This window comes from Platichthys flesus, chromosome 19 (genome assembly GCF_949316205.1).
Source record: "Platichthys flesus chromosome 19, fPlaFle2.1, whole genome shotgun sequence".
Taxonomy (NCBI): Eukaryota; Metazoa; Chordata; class Actinopteri; order Pleuronectiformes; family Pleuronectidae; genus Platichthys; species Platichthys flesus.
The window spans coordinates 15,972,609-15,988,955 of record NC_084963.1 but is presented as its reverse complement, the minus strand read 5'-3'; the positions used below and the strand labels follow the sequence as shown (position 1 = coordinate 15,988,955).

General features: G+C 41.8%; 2 protein-coding genes across 2 annotated transcripts; one reads left to right on the top strand and one right to left on the bottom strand.

The window, feature by feature from the left end:
• The first annotated feature begins 243 nt into the window (after nucleotides 1-243).
• On the top strand, nucleotides 244-2,272 carry gas1b (growth arrest-specific 1b). Its single transcript, XM_062413463.1, has one exon. The coding sequence runs from the start codon at nucleotides 527-529 to the stop codon at nucleotides 1,400-1,402; it is 876 nt and encodes a 291-aa protein (XP_062269447.1). The 5' UTR covers nucleotides 244-526; the 3' UTR covers nucleotides 1,403-2,272.
• An 8,894-nt stretch (nucleotides 2,273-11,166) lies between these two features.
• c9 (complement component 9) lies at nucleotides 11,167-15,951 on the bottom strand. Its single transcript, XM_062412425.1, has 11 exons — nucleotides 15,823-15,951; nucleotides 15,620-15,710; nucleotides 14,471-14,621; nucleotides 14,248-14,389; nucleotides 13,863-14,001; nucleotides 13,537-13,758; nucleotides 13,162-13,402; nucleotides 12,940-13,059; nucleotides 12,250-12,425; nucleotides 11,511-11,745; nucleotides 11,167-11,407 (listed from the first exon to the last, which is right to left on the bottom strand). Exons 1-11 carry the CDS (start codon nucleotides 15,894-15,896, stop codon nucleotides 11,250-11,252), a joined length of 1,749 nt encoding a protein of 582 aa, XP_062268409.1. The 5' UTR covers nucleotides 15,897-15,951; the 3' UTR covers nucleotides 11,167-11,249.
• Nucleotides 15,952-16,347: the final 396 nt, after the last annotated feature.

Genomic DNA, 16,347 nt, shown 5'->3' with positions numbered 1-16,347 from the left:
TATTTCTTCTCTCATTAAATACATATGTTTATAGTTGCAGTTAGTGTTTAGGACATCAACACCACTCATGCTCAGGAGCCACTCTATTCTACTTGATGGGATAGACCATCAGGAGGAAATCTCCCTGATGTACCTCAGTTTAAAAACAGTAGCTTGCGTCACTGGGCCCCGTGTGACGAGCGAATCACAACAGTGTGACGGACCAATGGGACGTGGTGGTTGCAGTAATCATCCCATCACTACGCAGCCCTCATCACAAAGCGGCGGGGCTCGGGGTACAGAGGAGGAGTGCAGCAGGGAGCGGATGAGTGACTTCGGGACACTTCTAGAGGACTTATAAGTCGTTGGGTCTTTTTGGCAGGACATGTTGAAGTTTGGACAAGTTTGCTCGTCTTTGCGGTTCCTCAACGACACATAGACGATCTGAAGCGAGCGGACCTGAACATGACCGGCTCCGTGCAGCCCTCCGGGATGAGCTGCTGCTTACTTTGTGGCCCCTCGGTCGCTCCGAGCCATCAACGCAGACATGATAACAGTCCAGGAGAAACGCGGTTTTTACGCAGCGTCGTGGAGTTACAGAAGTCCATATGAAGTTGGACAGTTTGAATATTCATTCTTCCTGGAAATGGCAGCTCGTGCCATTTTGATGGAGCGGGCAGCGGTGTTGATCTGCAGCGTGTTCATCCTGACCGTCGGTCTCTGTGTCGGATCTCCCAGCCACAGCCGCCGGCTGGTCTGCTGGAAAGCCATCCTCAAGTGCCATGGCGAGCCGGAGTGCCATTACGCGTACGACCAGTACCTCTACGCCTGCGCTTCTGTCCTCACCGGGGAGCGCAAGAAGTGCCCCAGCCACTGCATCTCATCCCTGATCCAGCTCAACCTCACCCACAGCGGTCCGGCTCTGGAGGACTGCGACTGCGCCCTGGACCCTGTGTGCAGGGGCACCAAGCAAGCCATCGAGCCGTGCCTGCCCCGGACCAGCACCCTGGGCTGCACCGAGGCCCGGCGGCAGTGCGAGACCGACCCGGCCTGCAGCTCCGCCATGAGGGATTATTTATTTCACTGTCGGAAACTTTTCGGAGGGGAGAGGTGCACGGACGGCTGCCGCAGGGTGATCGCTAACATGCGCTCCATATCCAAGGCGCAGCAGCTGGACACATGCGTGTGCGACGGCGCGGAGAGGAACGTCTGCGAGTACATAAAGGTCAGCATGAAAACTTTCTGCTACGACCCCGAGGACAGGTTCGCGGGAAGCGGCTTCTCGGACACTGAGGACGATTCGGAGGACGATTACGTGGACCAGGCGGATTATCAATATGTGGAAGACTCCGGTGTCTCCACACCGTGTCGGAGTGTGCTGCAAGTCCTGACCACCATCTTGGTTTTAACCATATTATTATGAAAAGCTGCAGCCATCCAGGGCAACTACAGTCAGTGGAGTTGTTCTTTGCGAAGTCAACCCACCTCTCTGGCATCTGCTTTGTTGGAACCAAAAACTTTTGTCACTAAACTTAAAATCCGCACAAATTTATATAATTCTAGACATTTGCTGTTTAACTGCTCATGTCAGGATCTTGCAGATGACAGTTTGTGGGTTATAGCACATGAAGCCTTGTTATATTATCAGTTGGAAATTCATAGATGTTAGTCATCTTGTAAAGTTGGAGGAGCCTATTTTTGTATGTAGTCAATATAAGCATATATTGTACAGTATATTGTGTAAAATTATTTTTGGTCAAAAATGTTTGTATATGTGATTTAAGATTTGCACTGTAGGCGAAGAGCCGAATCCCAGCCTTACTGCATTATAACCACAGAGGCAGGGGGAAATGATTTGTGTAAAAGTGCCTAAACGTCTTAATGTTGGTTTTTTATTCACCATTAAGTGAGCGTCTGTGAAAGCAGCACTCTCCACAACCCATTCATTAAATAACCAAAGGTGACGTGCAGCCAGAAAAACCCTGTGGATATCTTACATCTGGATAGAAGAAGGTCTTGAGAGGCATTGACTTGACCCTGTAAACATTGGTGTTTGCAGAAGGTATTATCTGTTTGTTCCTGGAAACTGTTCAAACGTGAGAGAAAAGAAAAAACTGCTCCTCTCAAATGGAGCTTTTGATAACTTTCTTTATCTTCGCTAGAAGTCGTCACTCAGACACACTGAGAAAAAAGAAGATGCCTGTGTTCTTGTGAACTGAGATATTATGTTGCCCTTTTATGAAGACACTCCTCTGAATGTACGTGCACATTAAATAAATACGTTTTAAAATCATGTTAAACTTTTAATCTGTCTTGATTCCTTTTTGAAAAATCCAAACTTCACAGTTTCGGGTTAATGTCAGTTCATTTACACACACTTAAGTGCTTGATGGGTTCAGCTACTTCTTAAAGTAATTATTTACCATGTGTCATTTCAACTCCAGTAATTTCAGAGCCCTACAGTGGTTTTCAAAATATTTGCATGCAGCAGCCTTATTTTTGTATCTGTACCATGTGTGCCAGTTTGCATGTTAAACATCTGGCAAGAGTCTGTACCCACAATGACTCTGGCTACATCCATCAAATATGTTTTCATTTAAAAATTTTCAATTTCAATCTAAAGTATTCTCATCCACATGTGCGTTATAGCTCTGCATAAAATCCCTGTCCATATTAACCCACCTTTATCATCTGACCAATCATGTGGACTGTATATGTGCGTAAACAGGAAGCAGATTGCCTTTACTCTGCAGTTGGTGGCTTGGTTACAGAAAATACAGCAAATGAGAAACCAAAAAATTAAAAGTGAGATGATTTTTTCTCAGACTGACGATTGGCTGGAACTGCAGCTGACAGTAGGTGTTTTCAAATAATTGTATTCATTCCAATAAGAACTAATCAGAAAGTGAATGTGCGTGACTGTGTCATCTCTGCATAATGTAGTAGCGTGGACGTAGCCTTTGAGTCACAGCTCCTCTGATATTCTTGGTAAACCGATTTGCCAACATTACCCAAGTGCTCGTACTACTCAGAACAGGTAATAGTCCTCGGAGCAACTCAGAATCCAATGTTACCAACTTGAAATGTTTTAATTCACCAGTTTAAGCGCTCAGTAGGTTCACCACGGCCGTGATAATATGTTTGGTTATTCCAACAAGCAGTACAGGCCTGATTTGTGGTGACAGCCTGTGGTTGTCAAGAAAAATCAACTGTTACACATTTTTGTAACATTTGGATAATCTGTAACTGTAGTGATAATGTAGGGAACATGCATTCATTTTCATGTTATGAGTCAGTCGGCTCTAAAAAGAAAAAACAAAAACTGGTGTCCACTCCTTCATTTGTGATAATGGGTCTTGAAAGCATTGATGGCCGCCATATTGCTTTTCAAGGCAAAGCGATGGGCCCTCCAGCCCATTGATCGGAAGAGAAGTCGAGTGGCACCTCTATTATGGAGATGCAAAACACACAATGGTGCTGCTGCACAATGTGGGGGCACTTCATTCACACTGTTCCTCTGTCCCCCTCTTCAGGGAGTGGGGGAGTGCGGGAGGAGGCGGCCGTCCACGAGGAGGACGGAGTGTTTTGTGAGAAAGTTGTTTATTGCTTCGCCTAATATTCTCCCCACAACTTTCATTTGTGCAACAGGTAGTTCTTTGTCATCTGTATATTTAGTTGTGTTAACTTCTCCCAGCGGCTGTCGGGTTAACTCACGTCATCGTAGGTTGGCTTTCGGTTTTGACTTGACTCTGAAAAACTAACAGCCTCAAAAAGAACGACCGCAAATAATAAATCCTACGATGACAGTGAGTGTTAGAAAAAGCAGACAAACAGTAAGTGATGTAATGGAGCCATTTCTGGGCCCTTTGTTGTGAGAAGCAAAATAGCCTGCCACTGTCCCTTTAAGAGAGAAGGACTCTGCTTCAGCCATTAATAATTGTAATGCCTTTTTGTTATTGTCAGGGATAATGAAGGGATGAGAGTCATATGGGGGCCCCAGACCATACTTTACCCTGAAATGTTTTCAATTAACTTTTGGCACCAGAGAAAAATAGGAATGCTGTGTGTTTTTTTCCATGCTGAAATAGAAAAGAGTCAACTGGGGCTTTTGGTGCCGGGACTAGAAGCTCATTAAAATTGCCTCATCATAACTCACTCTGTTGCTGGGCCGACCTCCCCTCTGTCACGCCTGAATCCTCCGTCCTCTAGGTTTACGGAGGAAAACCTAACAGGGCTGCGACTGAAACTTTAGACAATATTAAATCAGACCAGTGACGTTCTCACTTAAATATTTTTTAATTGACAACTGGTGTTAATCACCATTTTAAACTCAACATAAATGTTTCGGCTGTAAAATTATCTTGTCAGACACTGCTCCTCAGTTCCATTGGCATCACAGGCAACAAAATAACTCCCTTCCTCTCAAAGTCCCAGTGGAACGTTGCAAGACATTTTAAAAACAGCTCGGCCACCAGACCGACTTATTCTTGGTGAGGACATTTGGAAACTCTCGCTCCTGATATATAGAGAACTGCTTCTAATTCAGTTCTGCTCATGTGAACCCAAAGAGACGTGCAGGGTGAACAAAGAGGACAAAGTTAGATTTACACAATGAAATCGAACACATTTTCTCCACAACCTGATATATGCTGACATACAGCTTAGAGAAACGTGTAACTCGGTCAGAAGGCCGTTTTCATCCAAACAGCAGAATAGTAATGTCTTACATTTTTCAGATGTTGTGATGTGTGATCTTAGCTTTTTTATTTCTCTAGCTGCACTCATTCAGAAAGCTAAAACATCAACTGAATTATCTATTTTACCATCAATGATGTTTCTTTGAGTTATTGTCAAGGAAATATCCAGTCTTTGCTGATCCCGTTTCCTAAGGCTACATCCAGGTTAATACGTTTTCTTTCGAAAACGCAGGAACACTTTTAGAGTTGCTAAAACAGAAAAGTTTGAAAACGCTGCTGGGTCGGTTTTAGTTTGAAAACTCTGCCTCTATTTTTTTGTCTTGCCGAGCAAAAACTGAGATGTTTGGGAATGATGACGTAGACACTCATAACCTTCACTGATTCGTCAGGCTCCTATCACATGACCCCTTCCAGAACAACCAAATACTTCCTGTTTACACTCGCACGCTTATTTGAGTGGTCACGTAATATGAATTTTTCAAGCCTATTGGTATGAACAGGGAATAAAACGGATATGGAGTCAAACCGCTCACGTGGTCTGGACAAGTTATTTATATGTTATTTATACAAGTTATTCTAACCCTAACCCTAACCCTAACCCTAACCCTACATATGTGAGTGTGTTTCTGGTTTGTATGTTTTCTCCCCTTCAAATTACAATCCAATAGCCTCTCATCATACTTAACAATAAAAGACCGGGAACTAGGACCTTGGGGAGTCTGCATCGGGGCTGCGCTGGCTTTCTCACTCTGCCAAGTAACTTCTCTCATCAAGACAGCAGGATGACAGCCAAGGAGTTTAGCTCATAGTAAATGATGCACGGAGTGAAATTGTAAGTACAGGTAGTTACAGAATGTGGCTCTGTAGATGTTAACGATTGTTACCTTCTTAAATTTAGGTTTACTTGAGGCAAATGAAAGGGAATATTGTAATGAGCTATGTTAACACTAAGCTAGCTAGCTAGCTATTTTGTTAGTAAACGTCTCCAGTGAGCAAGAGTGTGAAAGAGCAAATTTGAAATGTAAGAAATAACTATCGACAGCTCTCTATTCTTTGCATTAATATCTATCTCTAGTATTTAAAACAATATTATCAGTGCCTATTATTCCTTTCTGCTCATAATACAACAAATAAACAACTCAGAAGTGACACTGGCAGGTCCATTCTCCATCCATTGTGTGTGGTCCCTTTAAGAATTAGGATTTGGGAGTGACGCGGATATTGAAAACTAGTATATCCGTCTTTCCTTTACGAGCAGGAAAAATTATTTCTCTCTATTTGAGAAAAGTTAATTCTTGTGTTGTCAAATTTCACAATGACCCTGAAATTCGGTCTCTTCTGTCATCTTATACTGAATGAATGCAGGCAAAGATACAGAGAAAAATCACACTCTTTCTGATTGAACCAATCAATGAACTGTCTGAAACAATGGATATCTGCAGCCCCAAATGAGCCCTGAAAAAAAGATTTGGCGCAAACATTATGCATCCTTAGGGGCTAAGCCCCCCCTTTCTTTCAATCCTAGAAACGCCCCTGTGTCTACCCTCATCAAATGCTGCTAGAGACTTTGATTATTGATGATGTTCTCCTACACGTGTCATCTATTACACTTCTGTCCGTCCTGGGAGAGGGATCCCTCACATGTGGCTCTCTCTGAGGTTTCTATGTATTTTTACCCTGTTAAAAGGGTTTTAGTAGTTTTTTCCTTACTCTTGCTGAGGGTTAAGGACAGAGGATGTCACACCCTGTTAAAGCCCTATATGAGATGAATTGTAATTTGTGAATATGGGCTATACAAATAAAATTTGATTGATTGATAAATATTGTTTGTAATTGCCATAATCAAACACAGAATTTGTTTTTATCTTTTAGTTAATAATTGTTCATCTAATATCTTTCAGGTATTAGACTTTTAGTTGGAATATGCAATGAGCATTTTCCGTTTCTTTTTTATTTCATAAACAAAATGGTCAGTCCAATAATCAAAAGACACACTGATAAACATTTGACAATAATAAAATAAGTGTTTGTTGCAGCTCTACTATATCTTGATTGGGCAAATGCACCTGTCGTTAGCTGTAAGGGAGAACATTCATTCATTAAAACTAAATACCTTAAAGCTATAGTATTTACTAATAATAAATGCTTGTAACGTTGAATTTCACTCTCCCTTTTTTCTTTCCAAGGTTTTCTTGCTTATTTTGTTATTGTGATAAAAAACATTTAGGTAAAGTGCTTCTCTGATGTAGTAGTAAAAAGAGGAGTCACATAAAGTAATTTACAATTATATCTACATGTATAAACTCATTTTATCTATCCACAAAGCTGCTGGCCTCATCATACAAACTGAGGCTGTTGCAGCAAAACAACAAGTTAAAAATTCTTTCACGCTGTGTTTTGTTGCTCATAGTTTTTTCTTTTCTTTTCTCAAAGGAGGTTTGCTTTACTACTGTTTTCAAATGCTAAGTAGTTCCTTATCACGTCACTATTTTGGGCAACCACAGCTCAGGTTTGACTATAAGTAAACAAACTTGAGCAAGAGCAAATTAACGCATGAACCCCAGAGACAATAATTAGAAGGTTGGGGGTTGGATTTGAAGTGGGTATTTGTATCCCCAGCTTTTCGAGAGGTGGGAAAGGTGGAGGAGGGGCTGATTTATGATTGGGGATTAATGGGGGAAGGGTCTGGTTTGGGAGAAGGGCTGCGCTGGGCCTGAATGTCAGGGATTTCAAGGCTGTCTGATTAATGATGCAAAGAGGGGAATACTTAATCGGCCAATCAGAGCAGGTTCTCTCCATCTGCAAAGGCTGGACAGTGATTGTCCTTTAGTGGCCTCCTCTGTTTCCCCCCTGCAGGCCAACCAAAGAGCAGTGGTGCACAGTTTTTCATGGAGTGAGAGACGAGGAGGAGGAGGAGGTGGAGGAGGAGGACACAAAACATAGCTGACGAGGGGCATAACTTCATTTCCACGGTGCTGGGACAGCTGTGTGGAGTAATCTGCCGTGGCAGCCCTCTGAAACTTCAATGCCTTTAGTGACCCGGGGAAGTGGGGAGGGGGCAGCTCCTACTGTGAGCAGGCATTTAGTAGTGCGAAGGGGCTCCATTCACACCCTTCTAAGGGCTTTTGTTAACAAAAATATCCCTTACCTCTTCCTCGCTGAAAGCAGGGACTATATGTTTATGAGATGAGGCGACAATGGGCTGCACTTTGAAAGCAAATGCAGTTTCCTACAGACTGTGAGAAACAAGTCTCAAAGTGAGGAATTCTGGGACTTGCACTACTCAGTGGAATGAACTGCGTTTTCTCTATTTATGTTTCTCGTTACGTGCTTCATTAAAGTGTGAAGAGCTTATATTTTAATACTTTCAAGGCAGAAACAAATCAAGATGAAGTAAGGTTCAATCTAAGTTGCTTCTACTAAGCACATATAGAGTAAATTATTTATTTTGGATGGTAGATTTTCAAATTGATTTCGGTATGAAATGGAAAATGTGCTCTCTCAGTGTTTAAATTGAAATAATAACCTGTTACATGCCAGCATCTCTAGTATCTTGGACATTAACGCTTCAAATCTCCCCTTGTTCCTCAGTTGAGTGTGAGCTAAAATTAGTAAAAGACAATCAGGCAGTCAATCGATGAAGAGGGGTTCATTATTTCGCGCTAACTGTTCCGTTGAAGGCTGGAGGAAGAACAAAACATTTTAGGCTAAGATAATGGCCCAAGCCCGGGTTTCTCTCTGGAGTGAATGGGGTCTTCCCAGAGCTCAATAAGGTTCCAAAGTTTTACTCCATTATGCTGACATCCCAAAGGCCAGGGGCCACCACCCCCAGTGGTTACTTCTCAAGCATGCATTTATCACCCCCCACAACACACACACATGCATCTGTAGGACTTCATCTCCACGCTATTTAAGAGGTGTTGTTCCCAGAAAACTTGGTGAAAGAGGAATAAGTGATAAATGAATCAGGATGACCAAAACTGATGATGTCATTTTAAGCTATTGTTTATTGAAAATAGTTGATTTAACAAAGCCCAACTCAATGATACACACTATACAAAGACCCTAAATTCAGTCCTGGTGCACTATATGTTTCTATCCTCTCAGGCTCTCTTTTATTAAAGTCTGTTGAGGATTTTTCTAAATCCATCCACTCATCCATACTGCTTATCCTGCAGGGTTGGGGGCGAGGGCAAATCCAGAAGACTTTGGTGAAAGGCGGGTGGATTTTATTTTATATATTAATGATCACAAAGAATTCGTAGTCTCATTTTACATAGGTAAAATGTCACACTTTTTATAACATGGACATTTCCTCTTTATTCCCAAATACTGTGCCAGGCTGTAGTAGTAGTAGTAACCTGGCTGCTGGGTCACTTACTGCTGTTTACTTTACGGGGCCTCCTCTGACACAAGGATCTGCAGTCATGCCTGCAGTGTTGGTGCTAAATGACTGAGTCTAAGTCCGAGAGCAAACACAAAATCAAAGGCCATTAAGCTGAGCAAATATGCCAGGCAGCCTTTTTTGCCCATTGTGATGGCAAATCAATGAGCATTAGAGCAAATACCCAGTGGTAAGTATTCTTACCAGTAATGATTAGAAGAGGTTAAACACACTTCTACAAAAAGAGAAGAAATCAATATGACAAGAAAGAAAAGATCAAGTGGGTTGCAGCACAGGACGAGGACGAACAGTCCTTTGGAGACTCGTCTTTAAAGCTGATTTCAGACCAGCATGAAGGTCCAGACATTTTCCTGAAACTTTCCGGAGTTATTTTTTAAGTGTGAATCAGTGGCTGCACACACAGAATGTCTGAGTGAGCCCGTGTTAGAAGAGCAGGAGATTATATGGACATTTCACCACGACCAAGTGGACGTGTTGATGACGATTCCAACAGACGACTGACGCAGACGTGAACCCCAAAAGAAACCAAATAATTCAGAATGACAAACACCCATCATACCGATGCAAACCTGCAACCATTACATGTTGAAGAGACAAAGAAGTCAACTCTGAAAGACTATTCGATTAGAGAGCTTTGGGCAATCAGGGGCGATGCACCTCCTGCTTGCTTTACCCAGGCTCCATCCCTTCACCTGAATGCTCTGGACTTTTTATGGTTGTGAATGCGTTTGCCTCAGACTCTCTCCTGTTGCGTTTTTCATAAGTGAAAGAAATCAAATTTTTCCATAGTAAAAAGTGTTCTAATGGCAGCGTGAAAGTGAGCCACCATGCGAATTAATATGATGCATTATTTATTATGAATGAGGAATAATTAACTTTAGCAATATTTCCTACTTTGCCTGCTCCTTTCAAAAGCCTATGTATTATTGACAATGTGTGCTACAATGTTACTCGACCTATTCACCAGTAGAGGGAGCACAAAGTTCTACCAAAAGCAATTATCTGCATATTATATATTATTATTTTCAATGTCTGAGTTCCAGACTTCCAAAAGTGTCTTTCTGTTCCCGTATTTCACTATTTGCACCAAATATTCAAATTGTTGCCGCCTTTATGAGTAACGTGTGTTTAAACACACGTACATGTGTGGAGGAGTTTTCAGCCACACCCAACAAAGGGAAACAGAACACACACATAAACTGTCTTCATATGTTGTGATCTATATGTCGAGTTTATGTCTAACACCTTAATCTCTGATCTCTGTCCCCCAGTTATCCACTTCTCCCTCCACCCAGTCGGCGTCTGCTCATCTGGTTCTTGTTTGCGCGGCACATCCAGATGGAATGTGTCTGCGCTTTTAAAGATGAGTTATTAGCCCATTAATACACACTGCAGCCTGCGCCTTGTTCAGAGGGCTACGGCTGAAAGACACCCAGTTCTGTTTCGGGATCTAGGTCTTAGTCTGATTAATGAGTGATAAGGACACACAGTTTTCTTTCTGTCCAGGTTACTGTCGACTGTAACAGCCAGTCCTGAATCTTGAATGAAAAAGAAATTGCTCTTGAATTCATTTATTGTATTATTATTATTGAGCCATAAAGTTGCTAAATATCCTGAAGTGAGAAGAGCTTAATTTACACAGGAACTGAAATCAGCACTTTTATTAAATGTGTGTAATTTGTTTTTAAGTTGACTGGATCATCTAGTTTGATTGTTTTTTTCAAACCAATCCATGTGTGAACATATTTACATCTTATATTGCATACTGATACTTCACATTTAAATCACAAAAGAACATGAACTACTACAAATAACAAAGACAGCATTATAGGAACTGCATTATCTATTAACAACCTCAAGGCGGTACTGTTCTCCAAATTCTCCTTAGAGAGAGAGTGAGTGTGTGTGTGAGTGTGTGTGTGTGTGTGTGTGTGTGTGTGTGTGTGTGTTCATGTACTTATATGTGTGTTAGGACCATTGTCAGGATAGACCCTACAGAGTGAGGATATTTTTGGAAAGTGAGGAAATTTGTTTGAGGGCTAATACTTGAATTTAGGGTTAGAGTTGTGTGTGTGTGTGTGTGTGTGTGTGTGTGTGTGTGTGTGTGTGTGTGTGTGTGTGTGTACGTGTGTGTGTAAGAGATCGTGAGAAACTGATCATCTTTCTGTTCAGCAGAATTCGTCACTGTTGGTGTCGCCCCTGCACACAGCTCCCAGGAGCCCGTCTGTGTTGCAGCTGCGGGTCCTGGAGCGTTTCCCTCCGTTACAACCGGACCAGGCCGACCAGCACGACCAGTTACCTTCCTGATTAACAGTGGGTCTCGTACCTGCGAAAACATTTCCCAAATCAACTCAGAAGAAGAAAAAGCTTTATGAGTGGCCTTGTTGGGATGTTGGCACACTATATGCTTTGATTTATTCTCTTCTTACCTGGGTGTTGAGCTTTATCGCCCTTGAAATTCTGGCAGCTCATGCCCTCAAACAGGTGAGGGCACAGACACATGCACTTTCCATCCAGCAGTGCGAGGGTACCTCCGTTATGGCAGGGCTTACACTTGCACACGCTGTACTCTGCTACATACTCTGCTGTGGCCTGCTTCAGGTTTGCTATCCTGGAGTTAGCACCAGGCATGTCCAACGGGATCAACATGTAGATGGGCTCTGGCTGCTAGGAACAACAGAATATGGGCTTTAATTCACTTGCCATTACACTGTGACAGAAAAAAACATATAACATCAAAATAAAATTGTATGATTTTAATAAGACTTAAGCCGTTTTCAGCCTTGAACTCGAAAGAATTGGTTCACTAGTAGCTCTGTGAGGCTGTACTTAGCACAGGTTGAAGCTAAATGCTAATACCATGCAGATTCCGATAATTTTTTCTATGTATTTAGAAGAAAAGTGTTTACCTCAATGAGGAAACATGAGTCAACCCAGAGCTTTACAAGTTACCTCTGAGCAGGACATGACTATCTGTATTAAATTTTATGGAATTCTTAGCTGTTGGGAAATTTCAATAAAAACCTAAAATATGAGTTTCATCAGAGTCATACGATCCATCCACTGGAAACCATGAATACTGATACATTTCCTAAACAACCAATCAGTTGTTGAAGTGCTTCCCAAAGCGGTGGACTGACACAACATTGCGTGATCAACAGTTCCTACCTCACTGTATAGCAGCGCTGGGGCCTCAGCGATGGTCCGTGCCCAGTTCTGATAGGTAGCGAGGTCCATCACCCCATCCCGGTTTAATTTAGCTCTCATGGTGACTGCACTTTCTAGGGTACCTCCTTTGACTGATGTCATCACCTTGTCCACCACTGCTTTGCCTTGAATACTTCCTGTTTGCCAGGAGCAGAGCAACTTTCAGTGACTTTGAACTATTGATACATCTGTGTAAAACTGTACATAAACTCACCAGAGTGTCTGTGTCCTCTTAATAAAGTAGATTTTAAAAGTCTATCTTTTAACCAACGTACCAAAGTTATAAAATTCCATCTTTGTGTTTCGCCTGACAGATATTTTTAGCTGGGTCAATGTTAAGGTCTATCATTGGACAGAGCAAAACCAAAGTACCAAACCCTACACAAAGTCATCTACATTATACCGATAACATTTTTCTAATCCAGACACTATTAAAGCCTTGTATTTATCTTGTTTCAACTTTAGAACAGGGGCTTTGGATTTTATAGGGTTTTTTGCTTAGGCATACTTTCTAACCAATGTGGACAAGAGGAATGGTTGCGAGATTTTTCTTTACAGTGTACACTTGGTCGGCAAGTATTGTACTAAACCAGGCTTGAAAATCCTGTGATATAATCCAGCGTGTAATCATGAAGAACAGGGCAAGCAAACCTTCTTCTTTCTTGGTCACGTCACCACACTTGTCGTGGTTAAGGTGTCCTTTCGCATCTTCTCCAAATTCCGCTGAGATGCCAATTTTGACGCACTCTTGAATCGTTCTCTCCGTCAGATCTGCAGGGATTCGAAAAGCAAAGACGAGCACTCATGACATTTTTATCACTTTATCAAGTTTCACAACATGAAAAAGAGGGGAGGATTTGAGAACACACTTACTTTTTGCCTTGATGGTGTCCTGGTTGAGGACGTAGATCAACTCATATTCGCCGCCAGCCTTCCCGTTTTTTGTGTAGTGGGTCCCGTAGTCTTCCATGAAGGCAAAGTAAATACCCTTCTCATACTCCAAGGGTAAAGACTCGACGTGCGCCAGGAATTCATCGGCCACTTTGAAGTCACGAGAGCGCAGCCTGTAGGTGCTCAGCTGTACTCGGCCTTTCACCCGCATGAAGCTCTTGTTCTGAGCGTGTAGGACAGAGTTATTCATGAATACAGATGTTTTTGAAGCCTTCCTGCCTCAAGCAGTGTGTCCTTCTCTAGTTTAGTTAATGGTGCTGAACTGCTATATACTGCTCCTTGAATTATTTAATTTACCTTAATGGTGCTGTACTCTGTGACCTCCTTTATCATAGTTTTCTTCTCGTAATGGTAATCTAAATTCAACTTTGCAGGTGTTTTGGACATGGACTCCTCACTCGCACTGAATTTGAAGGAAAGTCCAGCATCCAATTTCACCGTCATCTCTTTCAGTATTTCCCTCAGAAGGCTGTGAGTGTCTTCGTAGATTTCTCTCGAAACAGTCTCCTCAGCCAGAGTCTGGAAAAACAGTTTTAGATCCATCACTGCCATTATATTCATCCCCATTTAAAGCACACAGATGTGGCTAATACATCCCCATTGGAAAAATAGTTGCAGCTCACCTGATAGTCCTGCACACCAACATTCCATGGAAGCCTGTCATACCGCTGAGTGTTTGGATTCCTCACTACATCACATCTTCCGTTGAAGTTGTCATTGTTGAAGGGGTTCATACGAGGATCTGCACCCAAGATGTTGATTCTGGATTGTGGACAGAACAGACACTTTCAGACAGGAGCATGCATTCTTTTACTTGTACTCAAAGGAATAGTTTTATATCAGAATTAAAATCTGGATCTTGTGTATTGAATGTGGCCTCCTAATCGGACTGTTGGGACTTGGCGGAGATATGAACTGCACTGAGTTTCATTCTAGTAGAGAAATCTATATATTTTATTTTATTAACTGATTCTTGCTAGATCCTAAATAACAATAACTCGCTCTTACCCGTATCCTGCAGTTCTGCCTTGCTCATTGTTTTCAACAACCCTCGTCCCACATGGTTTGCGAACAGGATCACAGTCCTCATCTGATCCATCCTCACAGTCATAGTCTCCATTACACATTAGTCTCTTCTTAATGCAAGGACCTGTTAAGATGAGATCAGATCGGGGGTTAAATTGCTGGAGTTTAATATCACAAAGAGAGATCTACTGTGGAGTACAAGTACCTGTCTCACACTGGAACTCTGAGTCCAAGCACTCAGGGGGCGGTGGTCGAGCACATTCAGTATCTGGTGCACAGTGCTCCCTGTCCCCGATTGAACCCTGGCACGAGTCACCTCCGAACTGGCCAAACACTTCGATGGTTCGAGAACGTCTCTGCGGCGTTGAGAGAAGAAAGGTTTGAAATATGACAAACTGTATAACAGATGTTGTGAACCTTGATTTTGTGCATTTTCTATTTTAGATCATTGTTACAGGTTTTTTACAAAGGGCCCAGAGAAAACACTACTGGTTGTTTTTTGTTAGCTTTCTCGTCCAGGGAAATCTTGCTGGCGGAAGGACTGAAGTATTTTCTGAAGACGGATGACGTCTTTGGCAAGTATTTATTCTCGATTCCAGATGTATCAGGGAGACCAGGCTGATGAGGTGGAAAGAAAGTTAACAAGTTCATAGTTGTATTGTCACGACCAAATCTGACCTGTCCGTGCCACGTTGGCCAGACTGGCTACATACCATTAGGCTTTAAGTGGAGCTACTCTATTGGACCAATTAGATCAAATAAACCATTAATGTGTCTTCTCTATCCGTCTCCAAGGAAGTCAGAGTGTCCACTAAAAGGAATGTTATTATTCATAGCCTTTTATTCACTCATTTGTTATGTATCTAGCATATCAACCAAACCTTGGATCCTATGATTACTTTAATAGAGAACAGGGGACTCAGTATTATAACATAAATATGAGGAGGCTTTAGATAACCTTCCTTTAACTTTACTCTATGCTCTTTCATCCTCGGCTAGAAAGGCCCCAAGAATATAATATAACCTCATCAAATAACCTCTGTTGTTACTTACTTTTCTCTAGTGTTAGCTTCTGCCTTACTTATGTGGCATAACATACAGAAACACTAAGCTGTTAAAACATTAACATTTATATATTTGTGTTGCAATACTTGAGCAGGTTTCCCTTGTCAAAGAGATATTTCTACTCCAATGGCACTAACCTGGCTAGTAAATAAATGACGGTTTCACGGTTATGCGAGTATGTAACAAACTAACCCGTTCATTATATACTCGCTGGTATTTCTCTTATTAGACTAAGTTCCATCTTGACTTTTGTAATCACTGGCATCCGAACGGTTTCAAATGATCTCACCCTGGTTTTTGTGCACGGATCACATGCAGTCCACGGTGACCAGATGCCCCATCTACAATTCACTGCTGGGGGGTCAGGAAGCTCCACTGCCCTGAAATAAACACATTAGATACAAAGAACTAAGATCCACAGTTTGATTAAAAAGCAACATTCCTCATATGTCTCATATGTTCAGGCTCAAATGAAGCAGGACGCATTAATACCTTCCTTCTCCAAGAAGAGCCAGAGTCAGACACAGGCCACAGAAGCCCAGCTGGAGGGCGACCTCAGTCCTCATGATGAACCTTTGAAAGATAAATGGTGTTGAGCGTCTGTTCTCTTTTAAGCTGCGTCTCTGTCAATGATTATCAAACTGTGGAAGGACCACGCTGTTGTCAGGAAAGTCAATAGTTTGGATTTCAGCCACAGTGACATTGAGTCCGTGTTTGTTTGAAGTAAAAACGTTTTACTCCTCCAGTCTCTATGTTTTGTTCTTGACAGCGAAGCCTCTTCATAAACTTAACGTTACGTAAAAGTGATGATTCATCTGTTATCATTGACCCTGCAAGTTCTTTTAAATTAAATTTATCTGCAGGAAAATAAGAAAATTGTTGGACATAATTAAATAAATTACTTATACTTCAATTAGTAACAAACAAGTCAATTCAGTTTGTTCAACTTAAAGTTATATCAACACGATTGCTTACTTTAATTTAGAAAAACCCAAACTTGTTGTCTTAAAGTACCTT

Excerpts from the sequence above, each read along its gene's own strand:
- gas1b (XM_062413463.1), top strand. The coding sequence starts at position 527 with ATGATAACAGTCCAGGAGAAACGCGGTTTTTACGCAGCGTCGTGGAGT.
- c9 (XM_062412425.1), bottom strand. The coding sequence starts at position 15,896 with ATGAGGACTGAGGTCGCCCTCCAGCTGGGCTTCTGTGGCCTGTGTCTG. Across the intron at positions 14,390-14,470 it reads AGAGTTCCAGTGTGAGACAG|GTCCTTGCATTAAGAAGAGA; the intron begins GTACTTGTACTC and ends TCATCTTAACAG. Across the intron at positions 13,060-13,161 it reads GGACACCATCAAGGCAAAAA|ATCTGACGGAGAGAACGATT; the intron begins GTAAGTGTGTTC and ends GAATCCCTGCAG.